This window comes from Myotis nattereri (assembly GCF_964212035.1).
Source record: "Myotis nattereri genome assembly, chromosome: 9".
Lineage (NCBI taxonomy): Eukaryota > Metazoa > Chordata > Mammalia > Chiroptera > Vespertilionidae > Myotis > Myotis nattereri.
Window position 1 is genome coordinate 7,608,865 of NC_138084.1, and position 16,797 is coordinate 7,625,661.

General features: G+C 58.2%; 1 protein-coding gene across 1 annotated transcript; it reads right to left on the reverse strand.

Annotated features, from left to right (window-relative positions):
* Nucleotides 1-14,702: 14,702 nt before the first annotated feature.
* Nucleotides 14,703-16,375, reverse strand: FGF4 (fibroblast growth factor 4; the record flags this gene model as incomplete). The annotated part of the gene is made up of 3 exons (XM_081098928.1): nt 14,703-14,879; nt 15,350-15,453; nt 16,036-16,375. 3 exons carry the CDS (start codon nt 16,373-16,375, stop codon nt 14,703-14,705), a joined length of 621 nt encoding a protein of 206 aa, XP_080955054.1.
* Between the last annotated feature and the right edge of the window lie 422 nt (nt 16,376-16,797).

Here is a 16,797-nt window from a genome sequence, read left to right on the forward strand (position 1 = left end):
TCCCCTCCCCACCTCCCCGCTCATGCCCTCACCCCCCTAGTGTCTGTGTCCATTGGTTATGCTGATATGCATGCATACAAGCCCTTTGGTTGATCTCTCCCGCTGTGGACATTGTAGAAATAACCGAGAACGAATGTGTGCACCACAGCCACACACACACACACACACACACCCGCCCTCGTCCGTCACTGAGAGATACTCAGTTGGCACTGTGGGGTCTATCCTTCCACAACTTCTGTACATGTCACATACTAGTACACTTATAGTTTTCAAACACCTTTCTATTCAAACCTTTGACAACCTGCTTTTTTTTCGCTTACTATCTTTGGAGCATCTTTCTGCATCATTTTTTTAATGGCACCAAATGTGAACTCAGTGTTATTTAAGCGTCCCCCCTAGTGGGCACTGAATGTGGCTGAGTGTAATAATTTTTCTTATTGTGTGAAATACATGCAACATAAGGTTTAACCATTTCAAAATGCACAGTTCAGTGGTATTTAGAACATACACACTATTGTGCAACCATCACCACTATTTAATTCCAGAACATTTTCTGGAATCAAGTCACTCCTTGTCCCTCTCCCCAAGCTCCTGGCAGCTACCAGTCTGCTTTCTCTGCCTACGGATTTTCCTGTTCTGGACATTTCGTATACATGGAATCACACACTTCCTTTATACAGCAGAGTGTTTTCAGGGCTCATCCACACTGCAGCACGTGTCCAAGCTTCATTCATTTTTTATGGCAGCATGGCATTCCACTGCATGGACAGGCCACATATGTTTATTCATTCCCTGTTCGGGGATTTGGGTTGTTTTGGGTTGTTTTTATTCCTGTGACGAGTGCTGGACGAACGTTTGTGTCCAGGTTTTTGCTGTGGACTTACGTGTTTGGTTCTTTGGGGCATATACCCAGGAGCGGAATTGCTGTCCTATGGTAACTCTGTTTAACCTATTGAGGAGCTGCCAGGCTATTTCTACGGTGACTGCCCCGTTCCACGCTTCTTCCAGTGTGAGCGAGACACTGGGTGGCCCCAGTCCTTCCTCCAGGCTACAGGCCTGGAGGGTGAGTGGAGGGCCGGGCACACGCTGCTTCTCGAACCATCACCGTGCTCTCGGGGAAGGCTGTTCCAGTTCACACTCCGTCCCCACTGAGCCCCCGGGTGACGGGCACCTTGAGGAGACAAGGATGGCCCTGGTAACAGGGGCACATCCTCTCCTCTCGGGAACCTCGGTTCAGCCTTGGGGTCTGGGCTGGCACTGGCACATTTGGAGGCCACCTGGAGAGGCCGTGTTGCTTCAGGGCACAGGCTGGGGGCCTGGAGGGGGGAGGCCGGCCTGGTCAGGGCCCCTGGGATGGGGGCGGGGAGGGCCCTCTGTGCAGAGTCTTCCTGGGCAGCCCTGGTCATACCCAGAACTGCGGTCCTTTCTAGATGGCTGCTGTGGAGGGCTGGGAAGGGTCCCCTCCCCCTGGTGCTGGCTGAGGGACGGGATGGGGGGCCATTACCACCAGGGGGTGAGTCGTGTCAGCAGGCATTTCAGAATGCCAAGTGCAGTGTCTGGGGGCCTGGGCCGGAGTGAGGGGCAGAGAGGTGAGGAGGGAAGTTTGGGTGTTCCCCACAGAGGGAACGGGCTGCTTCTGGGTAGAAAGATGCTTCCAGAACATTGGAGTCAGCCTGTGGCAGGGGCACGGGCGGGTCAGTAGTCGGGGGATCCAGCCCCGTTTCTGCAATTGGTGGGCTCCAGGGACTTAAATTCTGAGAACCCCAGAGCGGGGGAGGGAATGCCGGCGCTGATGTGCCCAGGAAGGGGGTCCGGAGCACCCAGCACCAGGCCCTGGAGGATGAGCAGGAACGAGGACGGAGGAGAAAAGAGGGACATCTGGGCAGGAGAAGAGCCGGCATGGAGGGGGCCCTGATCCAGGACAGAAGGCCCAGGCCGGCCGGGGCCGTGTGCCAGAGCCCTGAGTGCCAGGCCAAGGCAGGAGCCCGCCAGCATCTGCTCAGTGACCGCTGCTTTGCCCTAGGACGGCCTGCGGGGAAAGCTGCAGGGACTCGGTGTTGCCCAGTGGGAGCAGCGAGGAGGACAGGAGGGGGCGGCCTCAGGGCCTGCAGCCGAGAGACCCCGCCCCGGCCAGGGGAGCGTGCCCGGTCAGGGTTTGGGCCAGATGACCTGGGCCCCTCCCTTCTCCTTGCCTGCTTCCCCTCCTGCCAGGGCCTGAGGTTGTCACTGGAGACGCACTTTGTACTTCAATGGGCGCTTTCATCTGTTCGGAGGCCTTTGCAAGCCGGTAATTAAGGCTCCCAGCCCAGCCTCCGAAGTGCGGTTTTGCAGCTGGATGGGGAACGAACAGAGGGATTAAGTGATTTGTCCAAGACTGCACAGCAGCGCTGGGCAGACCCTCTCCAGCCTCTGCCTGCATCTCCCTCCCGTTGGGTCTCCTTCTGCGGGCCCTTGAGCCCCAGCGCCCCGAGGGCTGGGCATCCGTGCTGCCCCCAGCTTGCCAGCGGCCGGCCCACAGGAGCGAGCAGGGGACCTTTCTGGGACGCCGCGGCGGGGGCGAGGGTGGCTCTTTGGACCTGGAATCTGCTCCCATGGGCCCGTGGGGCCCCGCAGGGCTGTCACTGGCTCGGGGCCTGTGGGCGCTGGCCTGGCAGGGGTGAGGGGGCCGGCAGAGATGCCTGGCTGGGGGGGTGGGGGGAGGGAGGGAGATTGCCCCCCCTCCCCGCTAGGAAATTCTTGACATTCTTCCTTTGGGTCTGTGAGCTCATGAGCAAGTGTGGTGGGTGCATTTTATAAACCGGAAAATAAATCATTCATTGAAAAGGAGAAAAACAAATGAAGGGCAGTGGTCACCAAAGGGAAGGACACGGAGACGACCTGGCTGTCCCCGTGAGCTGGGCCAGGCTGGTGCTTGCAAAGCACTAGCTCCCTGCTCAGCCGGTCGGCCCTCCTCCCCCCGCCGGCTCCCCTCGGTCCGGGCACCCACCTGCTGCCTGGGTGACGTCCCAGGATGGCCTGGTCTCAGCCCAGCAGCCAGAGTGGGCCCCTGACAGTGCAGGTCACAGCGGCTCCTGCAACGCCCCAAACTGCCCAATGGCTCCCACTTCACTCGCAGTAAAAGCCCACGTCCTGCCACGGCCCCCACGGCCCTGTGCCACCTCACCTGCTCCTCCCTCACCCGCTCCTGCAGCCACGGCCTCCCTACTCTTCCAGTCCGGCCTGCTGGCCTCTGCCCCGGCTGGGCCCCTGCCTGGCACACCCTCACGCGTCCACTCGCTGGCTTCCGCCCGCACATCAGTGCTCAAAGGCCACTTTCTTCCCGGCAAGGCCTTTCCCCACCACTCGAGGAAAACTGCAGCTCCCATCCTGCCCGCACCCGGCATGCCCACGGCCCTCCTGCCTCCTTCCCCACCTTCCTCCTCGCCTTCCCCGAGGCATGCGTTTCATTTGCTTTGTTTGTTGTCTGCCCCCAAACTGCCGCAGTGCCCAGCACATCCTGGGCAGCAGGAAATGTCTGCACAGCCGTGTTCTCCCCACGGCCCCTCATAGCTTTCTCATGAATGCAGCCCGTCTGGTCTCAAGGGTGAGTGCCCCGTCACTGGGAGTATTCAAGGATTCTGTGTTATGCACCAGATGGCGGCCCTAAAATTCTGCAACTTTCAGGGCCAGAAGCAACCAGACTCATTTTACAGACGAGGAAACTGAGTCCGGGGAGGTGGGCTGATTGGCCAGAGTCCTGACTCCCCGCTCTTTCGGCATGAACCCCCCCCCCCCTCCCCGCGGCAGCATCATCCCCACACCCAGCAGGGAGGGCTCCACGGGGGAGGGGCTGCGGCCCAGGACCCTCCGGACTCCCAGCCCGAGTGTCTGCCTGGCCTTGACTCCTGGCCCCTGAGCGGCCTCAGGCCCCTTGGCCCCTCACTTCCACCCACCCTTGCTCGTCAAAGCCCCAGCTGCTGAGGACCCAGAAGCCCAGCATTTGCACATGAATGGGTCGAGATTTCCTGAAACCATTTTGCCCACCAAAATGCACATTTCTCACCAAAAGGCTCCAAGTCCGGTGGCACAGGTTCCAGCAAGCAGCCAGGCTGATCCTGTCCCCAGGTGTGGAGGGGGCTGGGCCCTGCTAGGGCTCTACCTGGCTCCGTTAGACCCGGCTGGAGCAAGCCTGCAGGGGGCCAGGATACTGAGGTCCCCAAATGGCCCCTGTGTCTCAGGGCAGAGAGCAGGGGCTGGGAGTGCGGGGCCCTCTGGGATTGCTGCCTGCAAGCAGACCTTCGGGGCTGTGGGGGAACCCAGGCCGGCCGCTGCTCACTCCTTCACTCAATAAACACCGTCCTTCTCCCCTTGCATTTATCTGAAGAAAACAAAATCACTAATTTGCAAAGATACACGCGCCCCTATGTTCAGGGCGGCATTGCTTACAGTAGCCAAGCTATGGAAGCACCTATGTATCCATCCATAGACGAGTGGACGAAGAGGGGGCGCATCTATGCAACGGCCTGCGACTCAGCCAGAGAGAGGAGGGAGACTGCCGTTTGCGACAGCGTGGACGGACCTAGGGGATATCGTGCTCAGGGATGTAAGTCCGAGAAAGACAAATCCTGTATCGTTAGATGTGGAATCTGGAAAACTCAACCAATGAACAAGCAAAACAAAGCAAACAGACTCCTAGATACAAGCTGACAGTGGCCAGAGGGTTGGGCCGGGGGGGCGGGGGGGGGGGAGGGGGCGGGGCAAAAAGGCGAAGGGGATTAAGAGGTACATATTTGTAACCTAAAAAGTCAGCCTAAAATGTACAGCACGGGACGCAATGTACAACGCAGGGAACACGGTGGATGGTATCGTATGACGGCACGCTGGCAGGTGGGACTAGACTTCTCGCGGTGGCCACTTCTTCAGGACGTAAATGTCAGATCCCTGTGTCGTGCACCTGAAACTCACGGAACATTGTGTGTCAACTATCGTCACATTCCAGAATGAACATTCAAAAAGGAACAAGCATTGTTCCGTCCCTGCCGCATACGGACGCTCTTCCAGGCGCAAGGGCAGTGACGGCGAACCTTTTGAGCTTGGCGTGTCAGCATTTTGAAAAACCCTAACTTAACTCTGGTGCCGTGTCACATATAGAAATTTTTTTGATATTTGCAACCGTAGTAAAACAAAGACTTATATTTTTGATATTTATTTTATATATTTACATGCCATTTAACAAAGAAAAATCAACCAAAAAAATGAATTCACGTGTCACCTCTGACATGCGTGTCATAGGTTCGCCATCACGGCACTAGGGTGACGGAGACAAACTAGACAAACAAAGACCTGCTCTCAGGGGCTCAGAGTGTGGGGGACACACAATAGACGTGACCTTCATGTTTTTAGTTGCTAATAGGGGCTGGGAAGGTACCAAGGCAGGGCTATGGGAGGGAGATTTCTCTGGGGTCGGGGATATAAAGGAGCTCGCCTGTGAAAATACGGGGCAACACTCCAGGCTGAGGGAGAGCGAGTGCAAAGGCCCTGGGGCCGGTTGGTTTGGCACGTTCAGGCAAACAGGGTGGGAGGTGAGGCTGGGGAGGTGGCAGGGACCTTGTGGGCTGTGTGACCATAGCTGGCAAGACCGTCCTTCCTCCAAATTCCATCTCTGCTCTAGGGGCTCACCCTGCCCCTCCTGGGCTTGCTCCCCTGTCGGCTGGTGTCTGGGCTGTGGCACTGGATGGGGGTCAGAGTCCAGGAGGGTGGCTCTCAGCCCAGCCAGACTGGCCAAGCTGGGGATGGGCTTGCTCCTCCCCACCTGTAATGGATTCCACGGTGCCCCCCAAAGATCTGTCCAAGTCCTGACCCCTGGTCCCTGTGAGTGAAACCTTATGTGGAAAGAAAGTCTTTGCAGATGTGACGAAAGTAAGGCTATCGAGATGAGCTCATCTTGGATTTAGAATGGACCTTACATCTAACGACGGTGTCCTGGTAAGAGAAGACAGGGAGAAACAGGAGCAGGCAGCACGGAGAAGGCCAGGTGACGACGGGGCAGAGGTTGGAGGGATGGGGCCACCACCCAGGACCACCTGGAGCCCCCAGAAGCTGGAAGAGGCAGAAGGGCCCTTCTCTGGAGCCATGGGGGGAGCGCGGCCTGCCTGCACCCTGATCTCAGACTCTGGCCTCCATACCTGGGAGAGGATAAACGTCTATTGTCTTAAGCCACTGAGTGTGTCCTCGTCCGTCACAGCAGCCCAGGACCTCACACACCACCTTTGGCCTCTCTTTGACGTGACCACTGACGATGAGGCCCAAACACATGTGAGCCTTCTTATCTGCCCCGGACAGCCTCTCCCTGGGAGAAGGTGCCTAGGAGAGTCTAAGCTTACAGGGACTTGGGGCTCAGTGTGCTCCCTGCACCTGCTGGGTGAGCTCACACAGGTAGCTTGCCTTCAACCCGACTTTTCTCACCTGTGACATGAGGTGACCACTGCGCCCCCCTCATGGGGCAGCAGGGTCCCTCCAGATGACCCCAAAGCAAGGATCTCAGCAAAGTTCTGTGCTCTGGGGATGGCGGCCGGGCTGGGCTCCGGGCTCTGGTCACCCTGGGCAGCACCAGGAAGGGTGATGGGGGCTGTGTGAGCCATTAGCATATTGTGGCGACAAACGTGCCCCTAATCACATTAGCTCTGAAGTACAAATCAGGCCGGCTGGGAGCCGGTTTCAAAGAGCCAGGGGCTTGTGGGCTCTGGGGTTTTCGAGGGCACTGTTTGCCCCTCTCTGGGAACCTACAACCTCCGGGGCTGGTGTCAAGTGGCTGGGAAGAGGCCAGGAGCCTCCCTGGGAAGTGTCACTGTGTTCGGGGACACCACCAACAGGGAGAAAGACCGGCTTCCGTGGCCCGGCCTGGAGCCTGCAGTGCCCGCACCTTGTCCCGGGCACCGGCCACTGTGTAGACGCCTGCGCACTTCCCTCTCACCGCGGACGATGACCGAGGGTGGCCTCACTGCCACACGTGGGTGTCTGGCAGTGGGCAAGCTGTCAGGACGGGGCCGGCATAGCTGGAGCATGTGTCTCATTCTCAGGCAGGCCTGCCTGGGCTTCCTGGTGACAGCCACTGGTTCCCGGGAGCAGTAGGAGACAGCAAGCTCCGGCCACTGCCCAGGCCTGTACTTGCATCGCGTGGGCTCCTGTCCCGTGGACCACGGCAGGTCACGTGGCCAAGCCCAGCGTCACGCAGGGAGGAGTGGAGTCCCCTGGGGAGAACTGCAGTCATATCCACAGGGAGAAGCCGAGGAAGGAGGCGGACCTGTGACTGCGTCAGCAATCTCAGAGCGTTTACAAAGCGTCCAAGTGGTAGAAGTGTAAACATTCATCTTAGTGATGTTGACTTATTGTCCTGTTACATTATAAGTGGGGGCTTGATTAAGCTTCCTTTGCAGCCAGATACACAGTCCAGCCCGCCTCCAGAATATTCCAGGGGAGGGAGGACCACACGGGTAAGGGGTTTTTCTCGTTGATGGACTGCTCGAGTCCGCATCCTTTACGTCTTTGCTGACCTGGGGGTTTTATTTCAGTGTTTCCCCAAGGGTGGGCCACGCCCGCCTGCTGGATTAGGAGGTGCTGCAGATGAGTCACAGACGTGCGACAGTCACACGGACTCACGTAATGTCACGGGAAGGTCTCAGGGCACCTCACCAGGGCTCGCCAGTCCGGGCATTTTAACGCAGAGAGTTAAAAGGCAACCCATCGAATGGGAGAAAATATTTTTAAATCATATATCTGATAAGGGATTAGATCCAGAATATACCAGTATAGAGAACTCCTAAAACTCAACAACAAACAAACAATCTGATTAAAACATGGGCAGAGGGCTTGAACAGACATTTCTCCAAACAGAAGACATACAAATGGCCAATACGCACATAAAAAAAAAAAATGTCCAACATCACTCATCATTAGGGAAATGAAAACCAAACTACGATGAGGTGCCACCCCATACCCATTAGGATGGCTCCTGTCAACCCCCGTCCCTACACGGAAATAACCAATGCTGGTGAGGACGCGGAGAGATAGGACCCTTGTGCGCTGTTGGTGGGGATGTGAAGGGGTGCAGCCGCGTGGGGGAGAGTGTGACAGTTCCGAAAACACAACCAAACATAGAACCACCATAGGATCACCTTTGGGTGCAGACCCGGGAGAACTGAAAGCCGGGTGGTGAAGAGAGGTCTGCACACCCATGGTCACGGCGGCATCACTCACAAGAGCCGAAAGGTGGAGCAGCCTGCGTGTCCCTCAGCACAGGAAGGGATGACCGGAGCGCGACTCGTCCATGCAGCAGAAGGTCACGCCGCCTCCCGAAGGAAGGACGTTCTGACACACGCTACAGCCTGCATGGACCTGGCGGACGTTGTGCCGGGTGAAATAAGCCAGACCCAGGGGGACAGATCCTGTGTGACCCACTTAGAGGAGGTCCCTAGAGGAGTCGAGTTTATAGACAGGAAGTAGAATAGAGGTTGCCAGGGGCTGGGGGGAGGGGGGGGCGGGGGTAGGGCCTGGGGAGTGAGTGGGACAGTTTCAGTTTGACAAGAGGAACAGTTCTGGAGATGATGGTGGTGACAGCTGCACAGCAGAGCGAATGTGCTTCATGCCAGTGAGCTGTGTCTTTAGAATTGGTTAAGATGGTAAATTCATGTTACGGGTATTTTACCAAAGTTAGAAAAGGTTGGGGTGGGGGGCAGGGGGCGGGGGGCGGGCATGGGGCAAGTAGCTGAGTGGGGCTGCTAGTTCCAGGCCCTAAAGCCAATGACTGGTGTGCCTAGAAGAAGAGGCGAATTTGGACGGAGACACGGAGGAGAAATCATGTGACGATGGAGACAGAGGCTGGAGGGAGGCAGCCACCAGCTCAGCAGCACCTGGAGCCCCGGAAGCTGGACGAGGCAGGAAGGACCCTCCGCTGGAGCCTCTGAGGGACATAGTGATTTCAGGCCACCCTCCAGATGGTGAGACCACAGAGGTGTTGCCTTAAGCCGCCTGCTCTGTGGTCATTGTCAGGGCAGCCCCGGGACGCTGATACACCCGAGTGAAGAGCCTGGGCTGAGGGGAGATGGCTCCAGGCTGGGAGGGCAGTGTGTGCAAAGGCCCTGTGGTTGAGTGGACAGTGCCATTGGGCCTCAAGGGGTCAGAATGACAGGAGCAGCGGGGTCAAGCATTGGGCATGGTGTGGGGAGCTAGTGGGATGGGCGCAGGTGAGGGCACACAGGTTAGAGCTGCCTGCGAATTCTGTGCTACCCTCTGCCCTGGAATCTGGTCTGGTCTGGCAGTTTGCAGTCATGACGGCAGACGCCATGTTCTGGAACTTCCAGGCCAGGCCCTACGAAGCCTTGGGGCTCTCAGAGCACTGTCCCTGGGAGCCCCGCGTTGCCATGTAAGAATTAGGCCTCCCAGATGAGTCCACCAGCAGCTGAATCCTTCAACTGCACAAAAGGCAGAAGAATCACCCGGCCGGGCCCTGTCCAAATTCCTGAGCCACCGCATGGTGAGGTTTAATTGAACGGCTGTTCCAGTCTCTGGCTCGGGGTACGTTGTTACGTGGCAGTAAGTCGTGAGAACAGCCCCTTGGCCGTGCAGCCGACTGTGATCTTGACCCTAATGGCGACGGGAGGCTGTGGGAGGACTCAGCAAGGGCGGCAGGGAATGAGGCCACAGTGTCCAGCAAGGGTGTCCGGGGCTGGTCTGTCGGGGCTGGACAGTTCCCTGCAGTGCCCGCTGTCCCACCCTGGCACACGTCCCGCCCCCTCCCAGACATGGCCCATGCCACCCCTAACCAACACAGCTCTAACCCCCACAATCTTCCTCCGCCATCCAGTGTCAGCCTGATGGATACCCCTCCTGCTCCCCACTTTTAAAAAAAAGAATTTACGATTCAGATTATGAATCAAGAACAATGACAAGTTATTAGCATTGAAGGAAGACAGCTCAGGAGCCCCCAGCCCATCCTGCCCAGAGCAGAGCAGGCCAAGGGGACGGGCGGGTGTCCCCCTGACCCGGCAGGGCAGCCAGTGCAGGGCCCTGGGACCCAGCCCTCAGCGGTGCCCGCCACAGCCGGTGAGGGCCTGTGCTCTGCATGACAGTGGCTCCAGCGTTGGGACAGACAATCCTCCGGTCGGCACAATATAAAAAGGATCTGGACTTTAAGACTGTAATTAAGTCACTTAGGAAAATAACAAAAACAATAGGCTCTAGTTCTGCTATGGAGGACACTTCACAGGCCCAGGAGGCGGGGAACCTGAGAAGCCGAAGGCACAGAGAAGTCACCGGTCTGTCCAAGGTCACACAGCAAGGAGGCAGTGGCTGGGCCTGAGCGCACCCTCGCTAAGGAGGGCGGATGTGAGAAAACCAGAGCAGAGCAGTAGGTGCCTTAGGTGCTGCTGCCACTGTGCCACCCCTAACCAGCACAGCCCGAACCCGCACAATCTCCCTCCACCGTCTAGTGTCAGCCCCTTGGGCGATGCCCCCGGCCGATGCCCCCGGCCTTTGAGATGGGCCCTGTGACCAAGCCTCTCTGACCTCACCTGGTTCCCTCCCAAGACTCCAGCCACCCTGGCCTCCTAGAGGCTCCTCCAACCTGCTGGCCTCCTCCCAGCTCAGCACCTCTGCATTGGCTGTTCCCTATGCTCTTCCCTGCATGGCCTCCTCCTTCAGCACCTTCAAGTCTTTGCTCAAAAGTCCCCTTCGCCGTGAGGCCAGGGTGGGCGCCTGGTGCCTCCCCATCCGGGTTCCGTTTTCTCAGCCAGCCAGCACTGGCCACTGCGTGTCACCCCCTCCTTTTAACAAAGACCCGGTGTGGATGGGGACTTCATTTTCCTCAGTGGGGGATCCCAGCTCTTAGGACTGTGCCTGGCAACAGATACGTGTTAAGTCCCACTTTGGGCCTGTCTGTGCTGGAGACTGGTTTTCACCCCGAAGCTGGATGAGGCCTTCTGTGCCTGCTGGCCAAGATGAAGCTGGACAGGGACCTTTGGGGGCCACAGGGGGGCAGGCCAAGGCTGGAGGTCATCAGGGTTTCACTCCCCACCCCCCAGTGAATATGACTGGCTACCCACACTACTTTCTCTGGGGCACCAGTAACAAAGCACCCCAGACTGGGGGCTTCAAACCGGAATTTAGATCAAGGTGTTGGCAGGCTGGGTCCTTCTGAGGCAGGAGACTGACCCAGGCCCCTCCCGGCTGCTGGTGGCCCGTGGAGACCGTGGGTGTTCCTTGGCTTGTAGATGCACCAAGCCATCCTCCTTCCCAGGGCCTCTCTGTCTCCAGGACCTTCCTTTATGAGCACAGCAGCACAGAGCCCACTGGTGACCCCCTTTCCACTTGGTTACCTCATAAAGTCCCTGTATTTGAGGTACTGGGGCTTGGAACGCCAACATCTTTTGGGGGGCCCAAGATTGAACCCATAGCACTGCCCATGTATTTGTCATCCCTAGATGACGGTGGTATCACAGAGAAGGGAAGGGCAAGGTGATGCCTCGGAGAGAAAAATAGGTGCAACTAAGGGCCCTGAATGCCTTTTTGGGGTCTTCTCATCAAGTGATTGGCTAGATCTTGTGGAGGGGCGGCCCAGATTCTAGGCTCATTAGGTCATTGCTTTCATTATAATCCACACTCACACTCACATTCCACATCACATCTATAGAGATGGTCCCATAGAGCATGGGAAATGTCCACCAGACCCGCGGTCGCCGACCTTTCGGACCTCACGGACCACCAGTGGTCCACAGACCACCTGTTGGCGACCGCTGCACTAGACCCGTCGGCAAACCATGGCTCGCGAGCCACATGCGGCTCTTCGGCCCCTTGAGTGTGGCTCTTCCACAAAATACCACGTGCGGGCACGCACGTACAGTGCGATCAAAACTTCGTGGCCCGTGCGCAGAAGTCGGTATTTTGTGGAAGAGCCACACTCAAGGGTCCAAAGAGCCGCATGTGGCTCGCGAGCCGCGGTTTGCCGAGCTGCAGTTTGCCGACCACTGCTAGACTATCTCTTCCTGACTGGCTTCTCTTTTGCAGGATTTTACTCTATTTCCCTTTGATGGGAGGCTGGTTGGTGTTCAGGGTATCGACTTCTAGATTCATCGGTGGGGAATACCCAAAAGTTTCAAGTCAGTCTTCTGATGACCAGCCACGGGGACTTCACCCCGACCCCTGGGCAAGTGCCAAGGCCAGGGGGCCAGGGTTGGTGAGCTCCAGTGGGAATGGTGTGTGGGAAAGGCGTGAATTAGCCCATCATGAGAATAAACTGCAACATTCAGAGTCATCGGGAAACCCGGTGACACGAACACCCCCCTGCACCCCCCTCCAGGCTCCTGTCTTCCAGGCCACATTTGTGTGGACACAGCTGGCTAAATTTCGTCTCCCCCGACCCCACGCCCAGCCCCAGCCACGTGGGGCTCAAGGCCTCAAATAGACATTGGGAGACAGGGGGAGGAGCCAGGTCTTGGCATTTCAAGGAAGGTTTTAATGGTTTTCAATACCTCCCCCAATTATTTACATCCAGCCCGGTGGGGCTCTCTTGCATGACAAATGCTCTCCGTTTATTCGGCATCTCGGTGTGCACAGCACATACATGACAAGACGGTCGGCACCTGTATAAAACTACAGTCTGAAAACAGCGGCACCTACAGGACCCTCAGCCCCCATCACAGCAATAGAAACACTTGACAGTGTGTCCACCAGATCCCTATACGCTCCACACGCGACTCGATGAACTTACACCAGACGTGGAGGGTGACCGGTTCTGCACTCCAGCCATCTTCACTCCTAACACTGGATTGGGCTCCGAGACAAGACGTCGTGCAATAATTTAAGGCACCTAAGACCGACGTGGCTTGTCACTAGGCGACTACATTAAATACAGAACGACCACAAATTCCACACCGCCCCTTCCTGCAATCCACAGGCGCCCCTTCCTGCAATCCACAGGCGATCTTGGAGCATCACCTCTCCTCAAACACTCCTGGAGTCCAGGGCGTGGTTTAAAATTAAAAACAAAACAAAACATTTTTATTCCAGTGCATGAATAGCAGTTTAGGATGTGTGGTCCTGGCTTACCAATGGCTTCTTTCTTCTGGGCCTCGGTATTTTAAAGAGATGATTTGCATTCGAACAAAGAGTTTTAAGGAGGAATGTGAAAGACAAAAACGCCAATCAGAATGCCCAGCCCAGCCGCCTGTGGACTCCCATAAAGTTAAATCGGGAGACAGTTCAGAAACATCCAGGCGAGAGTATTCGAGTCTGGGAGACAGCCGGGCATCTCCGGTAGCAAGCTGAGGGCATTTTGCATAAACCCTAAAAAGTCATTCATTAAAATTAAATGTTTGCCATCACCTCGGGGACTTTTTTTAACCATCCCCAACCCTGCCTCTTCTGTCTTTGCTTCAACGACAGGGGTGACATTTGTAAAATATATAAAGGAAAATATAAGGTTACTTGGTGACCATATAGTGCACTGTAACAGCTGTCTGCAAATATTTTCACCATGATTATCCTTACTAAAAGTAAATCACGGGGTAAAGATAGCTCAAACGTGACAAGGTTCGAATGGGTCGCACCGACGCTATCCGCAGTCCTTTTTGGCTACATATGGAAGGAAAAAAAAGCCACTTGGGATGGCCAACTCGCACGCATGCGGCGTGAGCTTCCTGCAGGTTTCCGCCAGGTGAGTGGTGTAAAGGCTTTCGAGGTAGATGTTAAATCCACTTAACCAGGGAATGCAGCCGAGAGAAGTAGCTCCTCCTCCATGCAGACTCTGCATTAAGGGTTTCGTACAATTACAGGAGATTCCACCGAAACCTAATAACTAGTACGAGTGTGCTGTTACATACGTACCCAGGCGACTACCCACCAGAAGTATCTGCTATCAGAAGTTGCATTTCATCACTCGGGTCTTGTCCATTTCCGCCTTGCAGTCGGATAGCGATGCCTTTCCGTGGGATTTACAAAATAGCTGATTTTTCGCCTTTTCCCCCCCAGTGGCCACAGAACCGTGGCTGTGGCTGATCCAAAAAAGGAAAACTGGAGTTTATAAAGTTGTCTAAAGGTCTCTCCCATCTGGTAGATGGAGGAAGATTGACTACAGCAAAGTTCAAAGGTCAGTCTCAGCAGATCTAAAAACAGAGCGGCAGTGGGCTCCACAGCGCACTCTCTGTCCCCGAAGTAAACCGATCCGCCCCAATTAATAGCAACAGGGCACAAAGGGAGCGGGGCGCCGAGGGTGCTGGGGGAGGAAGCCCGCTGGGAGCCTCCAGAGCTGGTCTCCGGAGCCCCGAGCCCGGGAGGGCCTTGCCGGACACGGGGCCACCGGGGGGTGCAAAGCAAGCGGATATCTGAGTCCGATATCACTGGCTTTGACAACACAGAATAGCAGCACACTTGTGACAAGTTTCTGACGTTAAATAAATCCAGTGGAGGGGTCTCCACGGTTTTACCAGAAAAGTCAGGGTATTTTTTTTTTTTTGTCCTTTGTCCTTTTTTTTTTTTCCAGAAAAATACAAAACACACCCACAGAACCATAAATAATTTGGTGGCCATATATACACATATTTAAATAATTAATTTAAATATCGTACACCTACTCTTGCATTCCACGTGTCCATCGGAAGAAAGTGCACCGAGGTGGCCCTGGGCGCTCCCCTCCCCGGGGGCTCTCCGAGGCTGAGGCAGGGCTCTGATGGTCACAGCCTGGGGAGGAAGTGGGTGACCTTCATGGTGGGGGACACTCGGTTCCCCTTCTTGGTTTTCCCGTTCTTGCTCAGGGCGATGAACATGCCGGGGTACCTGTAGCACTCGTAGGCGTTGTAGTTGTTGGGGAGGAGTATCTCCTTGAACTTGCACTCCTCCGTGAAGAAAGGCTAGAGGAAGGAGGAACAGTGTGAGGTGGACCTCCCCATGGCGGAGGGACCCTGGGGCCAGGGGTCAGGGGTCAGGGGCTCCTCTCTGCCGCAGTCCCACTAGGGTGACAGGTCTCTCCTGGGAAGTCAGGTGCCAAGACCCTCCCCGGGTGAGAAGAGGGACACCACGGCCAGTCACAGCAGCTGGTGCCCCAGCCACCTGCCCAGCACCTGGCAGCCAGAGAAGGGCTCCCAATGGCACCCTCGGATGGACTGGGAGGCGCCCACTCCGGGATGGCACGAACCTCAATATTACTGCCTTGAGGCTGCACTCCTTGGCTGGCCCTGGTCCTGGGCGGGCGCTGTCCCAGGGCATTGGGGGTGAGGGGCCACTGGTCCTGGGACCCCGCCCCGCATTTCCGGCGGCCTGGAGGGTCAGGATCCTGCCCGGGCTCCTCAGCCGGGGCTCGGCAGGCCCCTGCGGTACTCACCGAGCCGTACAGCTTGCCCTTGTTACTCATGGCCACGAAGAACCGGCTGGCCACGCCGAAGATGCTCACCACGCCCCGCTCCACCGGCGAGAGCTCGAGCAGGCCTGGGGGAAGGGCGCGGGTCACTGCGGGTACGGGGACCCTTCGCCGGCACCGCTCCCTCCTCTGCCTGCGCCTCTCTGGGACCCCCATTTCTGGGATGGGTGTACAGGGCTCGGGTTCCCCGGCGCAGGCCGTCCCCATAGAGCCCCAGAACCCAGCGCGCGCGGGTTGGCCTCGCTCTCCTCCGCCCCGGGCCCCGCGGCGGCCGCGCCCAGTCCCGGCGGCCCCCGAGCCAGGCCCCGACCAGGGCGCGAATCCCCGGTGGCGGCGCCGCGCGCCCCGTGCCCACGGGCGAAGGCGCTGGAATTCCGCTCAGGGAGCCCAGGCGGCTGAAGGCGGGGAGGCGGGGCTCGGCCGCCGGGTGCGCAAAGCCGGTCCCTGCGGCGACACAGGAGCCAAGATTGTTTGCGCCCCCACGACCCCGCGCTAGAGGGACCGGAACCTCAGTGCCTCCCCCCCAACACACACACAATCCCCAGAGCCCGAAGCAGGTGTCAGCCAGGGGCCTCCGTGCGGCTGGACGAGTTGGAAGGGGTGGCCGCTGTGCCGGGCTCCCACCCTTCCTGCCCGGCTGCCCAACTCACTGTCGCTCGTGTCCGCGTGCACGCCGCCGATGCGGCCGTCGCGGAGCACCTGGAGGTGGAAGCCGATGCCCACGTTGCAGTAGAGCCGCCGAAGCCGCTTGATGCCCAGCAGGTAGTCTCCGGCGCCGCTCTGGACGGCGGCCTCCTTGGGCTGCGAGGCCACGGGCAGGCGCGCCAGCGAACGCGCCACCAGGCTCTCCCAGCGGCGCTCCAGCTCGGCCTCCAGGGTGCCGTTGGGTGCGCTGGGCGCGGCGGCGCTCCCTCGGCTGGCCCAGGGCGCCAGCACGGCCAGCAGGACCGCCGGGAGCAGCGCCGCCGTGGCCGCCCCGGGCCCCGGCATCCCCGCCCTCGGGCCGTGCGTCCGTCCGGCGGTCCGTGCGCCCGGGCAGCGGGGGACCGAACTGCGCGGGTGGTGGCCGGCGGGAGCGCAAGACCTGGGCCTGGGAAGGGAGTGCGCGGCCGAAGGAGGAGCGGGAGGCGAGCGATGAGGCCCCCGGGCGCGGGAGCTATCCTGGCTGCATGGAGGGCAGGGCAGGGGAGGGCAGCGCTGAGGGACGCACGGCGGGGCCGGGACCTTGCGGAGCGGTGCGCGCCTAGCTGCGCGCTGGGCCGGCCCCGGGCTGAGCCGCTATATATAGCCCGGCGCCCCCTCCTGCTCCCGCGGGGGGCCGTCCGTGTCCGCCTGGGCGCCCGGGGCGCTGTGGCGCTCCAGGCTGGTCGCAGGCCGCCTGCCAATCAGGACTGGGGGAGGGGAGGGGAGGC